The following is a 17,855-nucleotide window of genomic DNA, read 5'->3' as shown; positions in this document are numbered from 1 at the left end:
GTAACACATGTTTTTTTAAAAAAGGATTCCAGAGCTGGATTGCCAGAGTCACTGATACAGAGCTGGGTATGGTCAGCGATGCACAGTCCCTGGCAGCTGGACAGTATGGTGCCCCATGGGAGTCAACGATGGGGCTGATAATGTTTGACATCTGTATTAATGACCTGGTTAATGGATGGAATGTACCATCAGCACATTTGCAGGTGATCCTAAACTGAGCTCAGTGGTTGATACCTCTGGATGGTAAGACTGCTGTTCAGGAACCACTCAGTAGGCTGAAGAAAACGATCTGACAGAAACCTCTTGAAAGTCAACAAAGGTAAATGGAAAATACTACACCTAGGGCAAAATAACCCAGTGCTGTAGCATAGGTCAGGCATTCTCTGGCTAGAAAGTAGCTCTGCAGAGAAAACACCTGAAGGTCCTAACAAAGAAAAAGTAGAATGTGAGTCAGCAGTGTGTCCTCGATGGTAAGAAACCAACTGTGTGCTGGGTTGTATTAGCAAGGTCAAGAGAAGTGATTCTTTTCTATTCAACACTTAGAAGCGCACCTGACATACTGTGTCCAGTTTTGGCTTTCATACAGGAAGGACACTGGCATACTAAATGGTCACTAAGCCGATTAGTGTTCTGGAGCACATCTTGCACAAGGAGAGGCTTAGAGAACTGGATTTGTTCAGCCTTAGAGATAGAAGGCTAAGGGAGAAATAGTACTGCTGTCTTCAGCGGCCTATGAGGAGGGTATAGAGAGCCAGACTTTTCCTGGAGGTGGTGCACAGTGATAAAATAAGAGACAGTGAACACAAGTTGCAGAAAAGAAATTCTAATTAGGTACTGGGGGAGGTAAATGTAATGGATATAGTAAAAATAAAAAGAGGTGGAGGGGGCGGGTAAGCATTTAAGCTCTCCACGGTGGTGGTAGTGTCCCTGTCTCCCTATCCTTGGAGATACAACCTTCTTGGTGATGGTTCTGCTTTGACTGTGAGGTTAGACCAAACTACAGGTGACTTCCAGAGGTCCCTTCAATCAGAATTATTTGTGAATTATTGGATGGTGAGACCAGTAAGGGTATCATGTATCTAGCACAGAAAGCATCACTTAGTTCCAAAAGATGAATTGGTTTAAAAAGTAATTTTAAAAAGACAAACCAGAAAGGACTGTTTAGGGGAAAATGTTCTGTGTAACTTTTCTTCTGTTAGTTTTCAAATGACAGATTTTTTTTCACCTGACATGCAAACCATTTGAGATTATAAAACCAGTAGAGTTTACATCTTTTAATCTTTTACTACAAAGCAAGACTGGCAAATACTTCTGTATTCTGCACTTGCAGACTAATAAGCAATCCCTTATCCCACACCTGGCATTTTTCTCGGGCAGCCTGCATTCATTTCAGATCCTTGTTATATGGCGAAGTAGGACTTGCAAGTATTTCTGTATGCACACTGAAGCAGGTGAAGTGTTCTTACTCGGTGGTGAAAAGAAGTCTCACATGCAAAGGAGAATTCAGCAGTAGCTCTCTCAGAGCGATCACCTGTCCAAGGCTTTGATATTCCCCCGCCCACACACCCATAGTTGCAGAAATGAAAGGACTTCGCTTAATGGAAGATACAGAGAAATGTTTTTACAGGTAGTCTGTCCTCTTACCTGCTGAAATTTCGGCTTTAGCAAGAATTAGGTTTGAAAGAGCACAGATTACCCGGGTAGATAATTTGTAGTGGAATAGAGATCTCAACTGTACATCTTGAGGATTGCCAGCTCTTCCCTTGCAAAAAAAATTACTTGTTTCTCTCTAACCCTGCAGCAGAGACAGTTTCTTTTTTGAGATTTTATTATGGTAGCCGTTATCCATTTACTGATGAATATTGTTTGTTACTTGTTCATTTCTGTGTATTTTCTGTGGCTTGCAGAACCACGAAGGTATTTTTCTTGGCAAACAGTTGCAGATAATGGAGATTTCCACATGTGTGAATAGGTTATTTAGAGGAAAATAAGGTGACTTGGTAGTCACATAAAACCTTGAAGTCCTGAGTAGAACTGTGTCTTTCTGAATGAATGTTCTGATATGATAAATTACTTATCATATTAATTACAGGCAGATTTCTAACTTAGTGTTTTGCCATTCTTGGCCTGGTTTTGCTGCGTTTCACAATTGTCCAAACACACTTTATCTCTGTCTTTGATATGCATCAGTGCACATGCTATGAATTAAGAATTACTGATCTGAGCTCTGAAGCATTTGAAGACTGAGGTAGGGGGGAAGGCTTGCTCAGTTCTAGAACTTTGGCTATAGCTACCCATTTCCTTAAAATTTTTCCTTTTCATCAGCTGTGGCTTACATTTGGAAACTTTAGATTGTACGTGGAAGTAATTCTTTCAATGTAGACAAGTGATACAGCTGTAAAGAGTAATTATAGTATGGAATACTAAATTTGAGTTCTGTTTTTAGACTATCCATGGTTTTTTTACTAACAGGAAACTCATAAAACTGAAATTGATTCCCTGCCCCCAAACCATTTGCTGAAGTGTTGAGAACAAACCTCCTTATGTATATTAGTTGTATGGTAGGGCTTACACTGCCCAGTTCTTTGAAGTAAACAGCCCTTCATGGTCAGAGTTGTTTTCTTTCTGTTACGTAAATCATTGTGTATGTGCGTTTATATATGTACACAGTCCAAAAAGAATTAATCTTGTTCTATTAGCAAGTCTAAAAGCAGTCTCTAAAGAGTCTTTCTTTAGAAAAGTGTACTTTTAGTGAACTCAGTATACCAGTGTTTTAAAGTTGGTTATTTTCTGCAGCAGCTTCAAATTACTGATGTTTTGCTGTGATAAAGCATATCAGTTGTTGCAGATACGCTATTTAAAGTAAGCAAACTTCTTGCTGTGACGCTGTTTTGGTTTTCAGCCAAAGAGAAGAAAACAGCTTACTCCAACTCCTTGATAAGCAATAATCTTTTGCATTTTGAAAACACTACAGAGCATTTCTAAAAACATACTTTATAAAGTAGTCTTATTTAATACAGGTAAAATGTATATTTTCTGTATAAAATCCATAGCTTGCTAGGGATGGTGATGGTGATACACTTACTGTCTGTCTTGTTATACTATGTACTTGTGTTATAAATATCAAAGTTTTCATACTCTATTGAAAGGCTGAGTTCTGATACCTTGATTTCACTTGAATTCAAAAAGTGTGGGACAATCATACTTTTATGAACTGGTTGATTTTAAACTGTGTAGTTAATTCCCTTGGATGTTGCAGTAGTTCAGTGATGCTGTAAACTTAAGTCTTATTTCATGCAAACAAGTAACTTTTCTTCTTGAAATCTTTATACTTTGAATCTTCAAGAGTGCTACTCTGAAGGATCAGGTTTTTTCCTTATAAGCATCAGAATTCATTTGGCCTACAATAACATCATCATCCATTTTTGTCAGTTCAACCTAAAGACCGACTTTCTAAAGGCCATCTCCTATCTAACCAGCTTTTGTATGGTTTATGTCTATCTAGTTTATGCATGCAAGCATTGCTTAACAAGAAAGGTTGTTTTGTTGTGCATCTTCACATGTTTAAATAAAATTTATAATCCCCTTTTGAATCTTTCGATCAGCAAGATCATAACTCTTTATGTGGCTTAGTCTAGTGGAAGTAATTTTACCTTCAGGAATTTAGGGTCTGTCAACCCCTGGGATTTATCCCATGCTGTGTTACATCTTGCTTCTGTTTTGGTGTTCTGTTTGAATATGCTGAAGCACACTTTTGGGTTTGGACATGCCACACTCATGCTGTTGAAACAATGGAGCATGTCTGTTAAGTGAGATACATTGAATGAAAGTAGAAGTAAAACTAAGTATTTCTACGCTCCAGTAGCAGTGCATTTAATTTTGGTTCATGTCTAGTCTCTGACATCCAGCTTCCTGATAAGATTTAAAAGCTTTCATCCACCTTGATCATTTGAAGCAGTCAGCTGCCAGTGTTAGCTGTAGCAAGAAAGCCTTGTAGCTCAAGGTGCAAGAACTCATTTGGGAGCTTGTAGTATGCTTTTTCTTCATTGCTCATGACCCTTAGTTCTAATCAGCTTGTGCTTTTTAATGTATTTTTTTATATAAATACTCTAATGCTAGAGGATTGTACCAATAAAGCCCCTTTAGGAGAATTGTCACAGAGCAGAGTATAGGGTAAAGGACTAAATACAGTTCAGAGGAAACAGTCTCCTTAATATATTAGAACAATGTAGGAGTCTGTTTCAAAAGGAAATACACTCACTTTTACTCGTAGATCTTCCTGTAATACAATTTAGAGAATTTTAACTGGGTGCTCTGTGGAGAGGTGTTGTGATACAATAAGGTGCAGTTTCATTCAGTTGCAACCAATTTTAACACATTCCTTTGAAAGAAGATTCCTTGCTGCTTATGTGTGCTACTTCTGGTGTTCATCTGGTAATACTCTAAGCTAATTCCATTTACAAAATAGGGGGAATTATCTAGATGAGTTTGAGAATTGAATTTGGATGCTATACAGTCAGCTGAGTTCCAGAGAAGACTCAAGAAGGGGAAGGTCAGAGACAGAGCTTGATAAAGAAAAATAAAGTGGAAGAAAATGAAATCTACTTCTCCAGTGGCAGCAGCAAGCTGTTTGTGAAATAGCACTGTTGAAGATGGCTTATTTTTGTCTTAAAAGATTTTTGTCCCTGTATAGATTGAGAGGAGCTTTTGCCTTGCAAGTGTACTTGGCCTTTAGCTTGTTATAAAGGTGTTTTGCAACACATCTGAGATACCAGTGTGCAATGCCAAATTCTGCCGGTATCCAGGCTGTGTAATTTATCAAAATACTGAGGAACCTTAAAGAAATGCTGAGAAGCTAGATATTTGTAGCTAAGAGTTCACTGGAAATTATTTTTGCTCCAAATCTTGACCAAAGTTCAATACCTTACTGTAGATTATATTTCTGGTTTCATCCCTCAAGTTTTTGAGTCTTTTCATCTATTTCTAAACTATTAGAAATATATTTGTGGTCAGATATTTTGGATCACTAGAGGCCTGTCTGTAAGAAAGAGTTAATAGCTCAAGTGTTGTCTCTTAAGTGAGAGACTGGTCTATGGATTCAAATCATTATTTCGCATAGCCTTTAGGGAAAATGTAAAGGTTGTTAATGTGACTGTGTAGCTATATAGATAAAAGCTTGTTCTGTTAAAGTGCTGCTGATATTACAAGTGTAGTTTCAGAATCCCTCATTCTGGAAGAATATACAGAAGTTGGCTCACAATTTGGAAGCAGATTTGTAAATCATCCTGTGTTCATTACAGTGCAGAGAACAGGATGCCCTTACAGAAGTTTACTGCTGTTCCTGCGTGGTGTTACAGTGTAGCTAGACTAAGCTAATTGTACTGAAAGAAAGTAAAACATGGGGTCAAGAGGAGGGAAGGTGACTGACAGTACTGGTATCTAACCTGCATCTTTACATATGAGGAACTTGCAGATGCTGTTGCATTATTGTCCTGTAGCCCTGTGGAAGGAGCTGGGAGTTTGTAGGAATTTTCATTTCTTACATTTTACTTTTTTAATTTTAGTTTGAGTGTGACTTCATAGGGTTGTGGGTTTTTTTGTGTAGACTAATAAACACTGTGTGGTGCTTTATCTCTGCCTATCAAAGTGTGTCGCCAGAAGATAGCATGCAATGTACAGTATGTCATCTTGTCTCACAGTTCAGTTTGATAGCAATAACTTTGAAGACAACTCCTGTCCTCTACCTGTGCCTCAAGCACATACATTGCAAGAAAAAGTCTTCTTAAAATAGTGTTCTGGAAAAATTAATATTATATTAGAATTTTTCAGGAAATTAACATTTTCCAAAACTGGTAAATTGTTTTGGGGGAGGGCACAACACTTCTTGAATAACTTCCCCCCACCCCTGGAAAAGGCTATCTGTTTTAATAACATAGGCTTCACAAGTATTTTATGTTACTTTTCTAGTTAACTAGCTGAAGAACCTTCTTTTTCTCTGAAATTATTGCTTTTGTCTTAGCCAGAAGAGGTTTTTATAAAAACTTAGGTAAGGTATTGAGTGCACTGCATCATAGCTACTGCGTTTGTTTGGGTTTGGTTTTTTATAAGTAATGCACAACTTATAACTTACCTTAATTTGTAAGCTGTTAATGTGCCTTACTTTAAATACTTGGAATTAAAGTCTGTAATACACTTTTTAAATACTTTCCAATAATCTTGATTCTAAGATTTTGTGGGAAATAAAGTGCAATTAGGTTGTATTTTTAAAATCAATACATGGTTTCTTGAAGCAAGCTAGAGTAAAAAGCTGGCTGCTGATGGGTGTTTAGCAAACTTCCTCTTCAGGGTTGTGGTGTGTCTATGTTCCCATTACTGCGTACCGGTAACAAAAACCGGAACCACACCCCATTGTATTACTCTAAATTCACTCATTTGGAGTTGATGGATTTTTCTCCCCATGTTGAACTTGTCAGTATAAGGAGCTGGTTGCTGGAATGTACATGATGGACCCCCCGGTTTTCTTGACCAGGCCAGGAAGGATTATCTTTTAGCTAGCGAGAGAAGGTTAATAAGCAGCACTGTCTTCTGAATGAGTTGAGATATTTAAAAGCTTTGTTTATGTTAAATTTATCAGAACACTTAACACACAAGTTAAGTGTGTGTTCAGCTAGCTTCTTGCATAGAACTGAAAAAGAGAAACCATTGATGATAAACCTTCAAATATTAGTGAAATGCATCAAAGAGTGGAAGTGGGAAGATGGCAGCTGTGATATCCACAAGGGCAATAAGCTGTTTCTACTCCTTACTCGGTGAACTTCCAACACAGTGGTACTATGTTAGCATGTCTATAGCATCAATTCTTGCTCTGTCACTTGAAGAGTGTTAACTTCATACTTCCTACATGTTTGTGAGGTTTCAGTTGCACTTTGTCACAGACTTTGTGGTCTTGTGCATGTGGTGCAGCCCAAGCGTTCAGATAGATGCCTTCCACCTCAGTAAAACTTAGGTGTGTACTTCCATGAATTGAAGCCTAAATTACCAAGTATTGATTATTGCTATAGTGCAGTTTTTGATGTGCCCAGTAGAATATTAAAGGCACATCTCTACTAAAAGACCAGAAGGAGGGGAGGTAGTCATCTAAAACAAAGGGCTTCTCAGCAGCCTTAGTACCACAGATTTGCCCGTATATGTCTGAAAACAAGGCAGCAGCAGTAGCAATCTCCCTGCCCTGAACTTACCACAAAGACAGATGGTCACAGCTAGGTGTCTTACAGGCTATGGATCTTCTATCCTTGGCTGCTTTTATTATTAGTGCTACATGTCATCGTAAGACTTCAGCTTTGTGAATATGACCTTTCTCTCATGTTTTTTCCATTCCCTGCTCCTACTGCTCACAAAACTAAGGAAGGTGCTTTTAAGAAGGCTGCCTGTGTGCCAGGCAGTTACTGGAAGTCATTTTTGTATTTTGATCCTACCCTTTTTCAGCAACTCTTTTAAGATGGCGCTTAAACTTTGCTGCAATAAAGTTTTTTTGAAAATAGTATACTTGTAACTGGTATTACAGCCCAAAAAGCACACATAGTTTGACAGTAGCAAAAGTAGTAAACCTAATTTGAGGTTATAGTAACTTCGAAAGATGAGGGTGTTACTGGAGAGGTTTTTCATATTGCCTACAATCTGTGGCTCAAAGGAAATGGAAAATTTTGTCTCAGTGCCATGACAGTCAGTGCAAAGTATACTAACCTCCCCAGTGCTTCACATCTTGTACTGTCAGCAAAACTGAAAAACCTGCAGGGCTTTTTCGTGGCAGAGTTTAGGGTTGGGAAGTGTGCTTTGACGTTTTGTAGAGAACAGAAGAGAACAAGAACTGACCTGGCTTTAAGCAATACCAGACAGAGTGCATAAAACACTGTTCCATATCATGTGGAATGCTTGCCTTAAACTTTTTTAAATGCAGACTGAATTTGCTGTTACGTATGAATTGTATTTGGTAATAACCTCAGGATGTTGTTACTAAGGACTCATCTTGCCTTTATCCATTTTCTCTGTCCATGAAGGAGAGCCTAACTTTAGGAAACCAGGAAGACATTTAATTACTGTCCATAGAACATTTTCTCCTTAGAGTTCTTTGAAGTCCTCAATCAGGAAGCTATTAACCCATAACATCTCAAAATATTTTTGTAGGAATTGATTAGTTAAGTGTCTTTGTACGCTGGCTTGGCAGTATCTAGAGAAAATGCAAACAAAAGTGTTACCTAGACTATATAAATGCAATGGAAGGGAAGGTCTGAGAGATAAAACAGCAAAGCCAACTCAACTCTGAGCTTTCTAAACCGTGGTCAAGAAAGAACTTTGGCTTGTGCATAAATACAATAAATAGTTTGGTACTATTATAAACTCCAGTTTTGTTTATAAAACTGCTCTGTTTTGTATAAAATCTTGTTCTGAAAGATCACAGGTTATACTTGCTAGTTGTTTGCACTTCTAAAGTACACATATATTTGGTCTCTGATCCTGCCCCTCATATGTCAGGTCATCTTTTTACGTTAATTGTCTTTGTCTTAACCTTGCCCTATAAAAATAAATTATTCCAAGTGAGCTGAAAACTTGGTCTTAAATTTACTTTTAAGGAGGTGGAGAGAACTGGTTAACAAAAATGTGATTCACCATAGAAACAGCTCAGCCAATAGCATATATGCAGTAGATTAACCATTCTCTGGTACTTTCATATTTGATATGAAACATAGCAACAAGATGATAGCTTGACAACAATAGCAGCTGCACATATTTTTCTTCCTTTTTTGAAAGAATTTTCTTGTGGAAAAAATAGATTCCCTGGAAAGTAATTTATATTACAAGTTTCATCACAAAAATTCTGTGGGTGGGTACAATAGGCTAGAAATTAAATCCGTGATTTGTATAATAAATGATGGTTTTGATTTGATATGACACTTCTAGTCTCTTACAAGTGACATAGCTACAGGCAATAGAATAATCTCTTTCCCTTGTGAAGACAAATGTTGTATCAGACCAAACCATCTTATATTAAATTACAACTTCCCGTTTTTTTACCATATGAAAGATTCATGAGACTGTTCATTAAGTAATAGCACAACCCAATTAAAAGGGTACTTCAGCCAAAATGTCTTGAAGATTTATTTTCTAATATCGGGGATGTAGTTAATTTATATAGGGTACTGCCATAAGAGGCCTCATCGGAATAAAGGACTTTTCCTTATACAGCAAGTGATGTGATTGTGGGCACACTGATTATCTCAGTTACACTGAAACCCTCAAAAGCAAATGAAATATGGTGATAAGAATCTGGTATCTTGACTTCATTTCTTGGTGGGAAGAGTGATACAGTACATGTGGCTGTTATTACACAGCTATGTTCTCATACTGTTGTTTTCATGTTTTGGCAGAGAGAAGGAGCAAGAAAGGGAAGAACAGTTAATGGAAGACAAGAAAAGGAAGAAAGAGGATAAGAAAAAGAAGGAATCTGCTCAGAAGGTAGGTTTTGATACCGGAATTCTTTATCCAGCTGGAGCATAAATAGTATTGGGGGTGGCAAGATGCTAAATTGTTTGTATTTTAGCTTAAAAACTCTATTGTTTAGTGATGCTTCATTAAAGACTATTTTTTGCGTAATTCTCCTGGAACTTAAGCGTTTAACTTGGACATTTTTTCTGCTTAGTGTGTCATGTGAACTAAAATAATTTTTTTGATAGAAAGAATTAAACTTAAGTTACTGAATATGAGCTCTCTTGATCTGTGAAACTCTTGCTGTTTTGAGGTGTTTGAAGACAGAAATGCTGCCAGGCTTTTTCAGTTCTTGCAGGAAAATTGATTAAATATATTTTAAAATAAGAAGATACTTGTTTGGGGGTTTTTGGTAAGTCCTTAAGGAACTTTATGTGAGATATTTACTACTTAGGGTTCCTTGTATTTTTTTGTTAAGTAACACTTAGGTTTTGCATTTTCTGTAGCTAATAGCACTTTTGTTGAAGTGTATCAGTTTGAGTTTGAGCCATGGAGACTTGATAAGTCACTGAAAATAGGTTTTGCTCAGAAAATGGGTTTGAACACTTGGTGTATTGAAGCTCTCTGTTTTGCTGAAAATCTATTAGATATTCTAGGAGTTAACTTGACATATGAACTTGAGTCTCTTGCAGCGTTATCTGTATTTTTTAGTGGTAAAATTCTTTCTGTCTAGTTCTGGGCTTGCCAGTACAAGACAGATGTAACCATCCTGGATTGGGTCCAACAAAAGGTCCCTATAGATGATTAAGAGACTGGAGCATCTGACAAATGAGGAGAGGCAGAGAAAGCTAGGACTCTTCAGCCTGGAGAAGAGAAAGCTTGGGGGATCTTATCAATCTATGTGTATAAATACCTCGTGGGAGGGGGGTCAAGAATATGGAGGCAGGCTCTTTTCAGTGGCACCCAGTGACAAGGCACAAGGTATTGTGTACGAATTGAAATACAGGAAATTCCAGTTAATCATAAAAAGACTTTTTTTAATGCATGTTGTGTGACTGGGAAGCAACCACTGGAACAGGTGTCCTTGAGAAATCGTGGTGCCTTCATCTTTGGAGATGCTGAAAAACTAATTGGATGTGGCCCTGTGCAATCTGTTTTTGATGACTTTGCTTTGAGCTGGGGAGACTCCTGGGGGTGGGTGGGGAACAGGGTTGGGAACTGTGGACTAGATTTCCAGAGGCTGTCTCTTCCAACCTCAGTGATTATGTGAAATTGAGAGCAAAGGCGGTAATTCCTTTCAGTAGTCTCTGTTTTTCAGTTGCTTCAATAACAACAGATACTATGAAAGATCAGATGTTACTCTGTAAGTTTCTGCTGAGAACAGCCAGCACTGATTTCAGTTAAATTTTGGCTTATCCATGGTCTTTTTAAATCTTGCTTTTTCACCAATTTGAGTCTTAACAGTTTAATTGAGGAGCAGATAAACCAGTGTTATTTCTTTTGTCTTTATCCAGACATTTGGCTCATATATTCCCAATAATACCGTAACACTCAGTAGCTACAGAATAAGGTTTCTTCAGTGTCTTTTTCCCTCAGTATTGCTGTTGTTTAATGTTGGAGTACAAGTATATGGAGGAACCAGGAGGAGCAGACCCTGGTAAATAAGGCTAGTGGCTTGAGAATTATATGCTGATATTCAATGATACAAGAGAAACTTGAGTAGGTTGTACCAATTGTCTTGATAACAGTGCTGTGAGTGTTTACTGAGGAATTGGTACTTTGAATACAAAGGACATTTGCCAGCTTTCCTGTGCGGTCCCTCACCTACTCAGTTATTCAGTATAATGGAATGGTATAATATTTTGCCAAACTCTTGGGAAGGGTAAACACTAAATAAATTAATCTCCTAGAGACCAAACCTAACAGTAATATTTTGTGATACCTGTGAATAGCAAAGTAGGCAACCGAATGGGCAGAACATGAGAGAGAGAGAGAGAGAGTTGGGGGGGTGTGGGGGTGTGTGTGTGTGTTTTCTTGGTGACTGTGGTGGTGTTCACCAAATAAGCAGTAATGATTTGGGGGTACCTTTCTCAAATAGTGTTTATATAACATGAAACAATTGTTTCTGTCTGGATCTTCTGGAACTTAAAAAATAAATTTAAAAACATCACTTCAACAGAGGTTATGCAAGCAAATTCACAGACTAAATTCCTGTGGCTGGTGTCCCAGGGACTGTCTGGTAGCTTGTCAGAAGGCTCAGTTTGATTGCACCTCACCATTCATTATAGCTCCTCCTGCCCTGCTGATGCTTATAGGTTGTCCACAGAGAGATGACAGCTGTAAATCAGAGACACTGTCACATTTTCTCAGCTTTTGTATTCCAGATGACAAAAATCAGAAAAACAAATAATGAGTATTTCTCCCCGCCTCTTCCTTTTCCTTTAGTACTGGAGCATGAGAGTCACTCAAGTGCTTAACAGAATTCACTGTGTTAAGGAAGATGTATTTTTCTTAAGTGAAGTGAAAATTCATGTGTTGGTACAGATGCAGTTTTGGTTCAGGTGCATTTTTATTGTCTTGGAGACTTTTTAGTATGTAATTCTGTGAGGTTATGATGCTTAAGGATTTGTATTATAGTTAATGTTCTGCTTTGCATATTGCAGTGTTTATCTTTGCAAAGTAAATGATGCCATAGCAATTCAGTGCAGTTTGTCTTTTTGTTCTTTACCATACAAAGGAGTTCTGGCTTGGTTTAAACAATAAACTGCTTTTTACTTGTGCTTCCATTATTGTACACTGCCACAGTGTGCTTTCCAGAATTATGGACTAGTTCAGCAATTTCTTTAAAGAATAGGTGTCATAGACCCTGACACATGATGTTCTTTAGGGTTTTTCCATTATTGTGTAGTGAAACTCATGATCGACAGGTTCAAAACATACTACAATACACATGATTCCAGAGAGTATACCAGTGGTATGTTTTTCTCTACTGTAGCTTGAAATCTACTGTGCAGAAAGAATGTAGAAGTACAGCAAAGCCACATAGGGAGTATGCTGGCCAGCACAATGGCTCACTTCAGTAATCAACTTCTTATTGCATTCAAGAGATTCTGAAATCTGGTGCTTTATAGGTATTGCTGGTACTTTTTGTAATTGTGGCAATGAATCCAGTAAGGTTTAGAATTTCTTCTCTTGGAAGAGATGTCATAGGACAGGTGAAATGGGAAGATGGCAGAGAGACAAACCGCTGTTCTCACCTCTGGTTACTGCTGTGGGAATTCCATTGATAGCCCCAACAGTATGTGCTGAGGATACTCTCACAAAATGAAGTTTTTGTTATACTTTAACTGTAAACTTCACCTCCAAAATCTGAAAGAACTGTAGTGCTATAGCACATGTTCATTTGTGCTTTGGAAGTCCATGTTTCAAATGAGGATGGGGTGAATACTCAAAATCATGAGTGAAATAACTACTGCTTCTGCCAAGAAACTTTGCATCAGGCAGAGGTATTAGAGGAGCTGTAGTATTTTTGAAAACTTCATGTATATGACTAGGAATACTGTTTAGACTTGTAGTTCATCAGCTGATTATTTTCATGCAATGACAAATACTGTTCTTGTGCTAGTAAATTAAGGTTGTGATTTAGCTCGGCCTGTTCAGTGTGTGTTTTGAGGTTCTTAAAACTTTATTTACATTCTTGCTCTTAATTTGCAGGTCACAGATCAAAAAACCAAAGGTAAGAATCTTTCATCCTAGAGGGTATTTTTCGTTGACTTCAGCCAAGACTTGGAGCATGATCAGGACTGTTGGAAAAGGAAGGGGAATTCAAAATGGGAGTCAAAATGAAATACTTGAAGATGTGTATTCAGAAGAAATAAAAGTTGAGGTGATTAAAATGGAGAACCTAAAAACTACCCATGTTGTCAACATCAAAATACTTGAACAGGGAATGAGGATTGTGGCTGAAATAGGTTAGCTGAAATAATTTTGGTTTTGAGTTTTGCAGAGGTTTTAAACAAGTAACCAAAAGCTGAAACCGCCTATATAAACAAAATGGAAGACAGGGGAAAGTATTGCTTTTGGTGAGGTACCAAAATGAGTAAAAATGACTTGTTTTCAGAAACTTAAAGAGAAGTTCAGGCATGTGAAAGTCCAACAGATAAGGCAGTACTGATGAGCCAGCATTTTGAAAGTTAAGCTTATTTAGCTGATCTAAAAATATACTTAATTTTGATTTGTGCACCAGTTTTCTAAAAACTGTGCGGGGAAATTGCCATTATTGACAAAAGAGAACTAAGAGTAACTTGATTTTACAGCTAACAATACCTTCTTTTTTTGGGTTTTGGGCAATGAAGCCTATATAAGGAAATCAGAAAACCCTTACCAAAATAAAATGTGGTACCATTGTCTCACCAAAGAGAGACTCGCTTCTTTTTATCTCCCATTTGTAAGGGGAAAAGTTTTACTGGTTCTGCTCACTTTGCTGGGGAGGGATTTATGGACATTCCTTTCTTATATCAATCTTCAACAAATGCTGGAGTAGATGCATTAAATTCTCCTTGCCTTTGAAGTTTGATGTCGTAGCAATTACACCTTCTAGGTGCCTGGCTAGGAATTTCTTTTGCTTTGTTTTAAAAAAAAGTACAGGGAGAGTGTGAGTAAGGGGTCACAAGTCTAGAGTCTCTTAAGCAAATTCTGCGATGGTGTTAGTTCTTCAAGGATATTTTTGTGGTTTTCCTTTTTTTCAATGTATAATACCCCTCAGAAGCAGCTTGTCCTTGCTTGTAGGGGCACCTACAACAATGAACTACCTTGGTGGTGACCAGCTGGGAAACTTAAGGCAGGCCCAATACAAACGTTGTATGTAGGACTGCCTTCTGGGTGAGAGTCAACTAGTACTGCCCTATTTCAGAGCAATACAGAAAGCTCAGATCTGTTAACTCTGAGTCCAAGTGAATGTGGTGTTTTCCCCTGGTTTTGTTTGTTTTGGCAGTAGCCATGTAGCCTAGTAAACAGATGAAAACGTGGGATCTGATTTCAGATCTCCCATAAGGATGATGCATAACAATCCAAAAAACACTTGGAAGACCAGGGAACAAGAGTTGCATGAAAACCACTTATATTTGACTGCTCTTACTTTGAAACGACTCATTGCCTGGGGTGGTATTCTTTGCCAACTTTCAGTTTGCAAGAAGTTTGGGGCTTAGAGCAAAATACTTGCTGAGGGTAGAGTTTCATCCTGGTGTACGGAGTTGCACACAGAAGCGAGGGGTTTGCCACTACTGCTTATTCCTGCTTCTTTATTTCAATTGTTCTTCGGTAAGGTTGAAGTTGCACAGTATCACAGAGAATGAAATTATGAAAGGAAAGAGTCACAGTAAGTTGTTAACCTAGTTAACACAGGTTTAAGTGGAAGAATTTCTGATTTTCATTCTACCTGTTTTTCAGTGCCCGAAGTGACGAAACCAAGTTTAAGCCAACCAGTGGCTGCCAGCCCAATTGGCAACTCTCCATCGCCACCAGTCAATGGTGGCAACAATGCCAAAAGGGTGGCAGTGCCGAACGGACAACCGCCAAGCGCCGCCCGCTACATGCCTCGGGAGGTGCCGCCGCGATTCCGTTGCCAGCAGGACCACAAAGTGTTACTGAAACGTGGGCAGCCTCCTCCGCCATCCTGTATGCTCCTTGGGGGTGGAGCAGGGCCTCCTACCCCAACAGCACCAGGAGCAAACCCAAACAACGCACAACCAGTGACAGGAGCACTGCTGCAGAGCGACAGTGGGACTGCAACAGGCAAGTAGTAATATTAATAATAAATAAATGTGTGTGTGCATGGCAGAAGAGGGATTGCTAGAATTGTGCATAAGCGTATCATAACAAAACTCTTCAGATTGCTTTTTGAGAGCTTAAACTATTTTAGCATATAGACTTTTCTTTTGCTGTTAGTGGGTGCAATTTTTACTGCTAGATGGAACAAGAAAGAGGGTTAATTTTTTTAAAAAATATGTTTTGGGTGGTTTGAATCAGATTCTGTAATGCTTTTTAGTTTGCAACAAGGTGAACAGAGTGCATGGATAAACAGCATTTTATGGTTGTCATTGAGTAGTTCTTAATAGCTTTTTAGGTTTCTTGGATTATGTGAATTCCCTATCCTGTCATTTTTTGTATAATCTGGTAAAACAGACATGTAGGTATCAGGTCTGCAAATGGCAGGTGTTGGTCACTTCTCATATGTCTGAGTTTGCCTTTGAAAACCATGCCCAATTAATGGATGAGGTTTTTTTACCACAGTCTTGGAAAGCATAAACTCTTTAGGGTTCTCTGTGGTTCAGAAAAGAAACCAGAGGTGACTTGGAACTCAAGAAGCAAGTAAGCAAGATGGGATGGCTGTCTTTTAATAAAGAGGATTCTAGGAAAATGAATAATTCCATTTGTTTTCTGGTTTCAGTACTTGATTTCCTTTGTAGCAAATCCCAGTTCGACAGATTATTAATCTTGTTGTCTTTGGTGTTCCCGATTTAATAAGGAGGGGGGTGAATTTCAAACTACAGTAGCAAAGTTCTAGCTAATCAGTTTAAAAATGGATCTCTTGGAGAAGGCTGATTTTAATAAAACACCCAAAAGATGGGGGGGGGGAGGGAAATCCACCCCAAAGTCTTGCAGCTACATACAAAATCCTAGTATTATGTCAACATTGGTATGCCTTCATTGTGATTGTAGTAGACTGGCAGAGGAACCTTCAGGGTAGTGAAGCGTTCTAAAAGTTTTCAAATTTTCTCATTAATAGCACTTTTTTTTCTCTTGGATGTGTACTATATGAGGACTACTTTGAAGTACTTTAAAGGCTTTTAAGTTCTGTGTAATGAATTTGACACCCAGTATTTATTTGTTTTTCTGGGACTGAAATTCTATGAATTTTCATTTTCGCATTTAGTTTGATGGTGCATCGACAACTAAGATGTTTTATGGTTGTATTTTATTGATAGTGGCAACTTTTTGTGCTAATGGTTAGTTGCTTTATCTTGATGTGAGTCAGAAGTGTTGCCGAGAAAGATATGGGTCCTTCAAATCTCTCTCACCCCATCCAAATTTCTGCACCATGACACAGTTAACGGGGCTGGGGAGCTGACTTGGATTAAAATTAACCCAGGTGGTTTTTTAAAGATAATTTCAGTCTGGTGATTTACCAGCTCAGCTCAGTGAATATCAGTGGGAACATATGTGCTGGCAAGTGAGAGTAGATGTGCCAGAGGAGTGGGAATGAGCAGGTAGACAAAACAAAGGCCAGGGCTGTTGCTTAGGGTGCTTCATCAAAGTGCTTATGGAAGTAGGGTGTTGCTATCTGTCTTGCACATCATTAATCCTATCTGAGATCCTGGCTGTTGACAAACTGAATTTCAGATTGGGCCCAATGCTGTCAGGCACTTACACACTGATACTGTGATTAATTCATCACGCATGAAAACAAAAGCAGGTTCCCAGAGGGGAAAATAATGCAGCTTATCTACTACCTTGGATTGTTAGATTTGCCAGATAGCTGTAGGTGATGTTGCTGAGGCCTTAATACAAAAAGCCATTACATAATCCTTCTTTTTGTGGATCTTTTTCTACCAGAATTTAAATGTTTCTGTAAGATGGCAACACTACTTCTCTGGAAGATGACACCAAATTTTACTATTTTCTTGTGGCAGTGCAGGGGGCCGGGGTGGAGGGTGTTGTATATAATTCTTCCAATACCAATGATATTCAGGATGTGTGACACCAATTTTGGAAAACAAAGCTTAAATTCTATTGGTGAAAGTCTTTCAAGTTATATATAATACCTTCTCGCCGGCTCTCACAGCAAAACTGCATCTTCATTTCAGGGCTCCATTTTCAATACTTTCATCCTTAAAAGTAGTCATTTGCTAATAACTTTTATCATTTTAGTCAGATGAGAAACTTGTTTATTGTCAATGTGTTTGTTATTAAGGAAGAGTCTGTTAAAGAATCAAGAGCCCTTACCCATTATCTTGAAACCATAAATTGTGAAAATTTTGTTGCCACTGTCAAATATAGCAAGAGGAGGCTGGTTTGGTAAAACAGCCCATCAATTTGTGCCCTACTATGTTATGTTAGCAGGTGTCCTAGTCGTAGTACTTTTAGAATGTCTTCACAGAAATGAAATGTGAAATGCTCTTTTAAAATCACCTGTGTGAAGATCTTGCTAGGTGCATAGCTGCCTATGCACCGTTCATTTGCTGAATTACTGCTCAGTTCAAAAGACAGCAACCTTGCAATCTTTCGAACTTGTCTTTGACTGTCCTCCTTAAGCTATTCCTGTGATCAGTCTAATCAGAAAGTTTTTAAACTGGGGAAAAAAAAAAGGGTTA

The 17,855-nt window shown here is 38.2% G+C and overlaps 1 protein-coding gene across 18 annotated transcripts in view; it reads left to right on the top strand.

Moving 5' to 3' along the window:
• The window catches only part of TNRC6B (trinucleotide repeat containing adaptor 6B), a 153,511-nt gene that overhangs the window by 84,182 nt on the left and 51,474 nt on the right, over positions 1–17,855 (top strand). For 15 of the 18 annotated variants that reach the window (XM_056341948.1, XM_056341934.1, XM_056341932.1 and 12 more), the window contains 3 exons: positions 9,426–9,513; positions 13,198–13,219; positions 14,932–15,276. In XM_056341948.1, the coding sequence (XP_056197923.1) occupies positions 9,426–9,513; positions 13,198–13,219; positions 14,932–15,276 (455 nt within the window). Of the gene's footprint in view, positions 1–231; positions 320–2,166; positions 2,249–2,878; positions 3,021–9,425; positions 9,514–13,197; positions 13,220–14,931; positions 15,277–17,855 lie in introns of those variants that run through there. The other 3 variants (XM_056341939.1, XM_056341944.1, XM_056341942.1) reach the window with 3 other exon arrangements.

Source organism: Falco biarmicus, chromosome 5 (assembly GCF_023638135.1).
Source record: "Falco biarmicus isolate bFalBia1 chromosome 5, bFalBia1.pri, whole genome shotgun sequence".
Classification (NCBI taxonomy): domain Eukaryota; kingdom Metazoa; phylum Chordata; class Aves; order Falconiformes; family Falconidae; genus Falco; species Falco biarmicus.
This window is presented reverse-complemented; position numbering and strand designations above follow the sequence as displayed.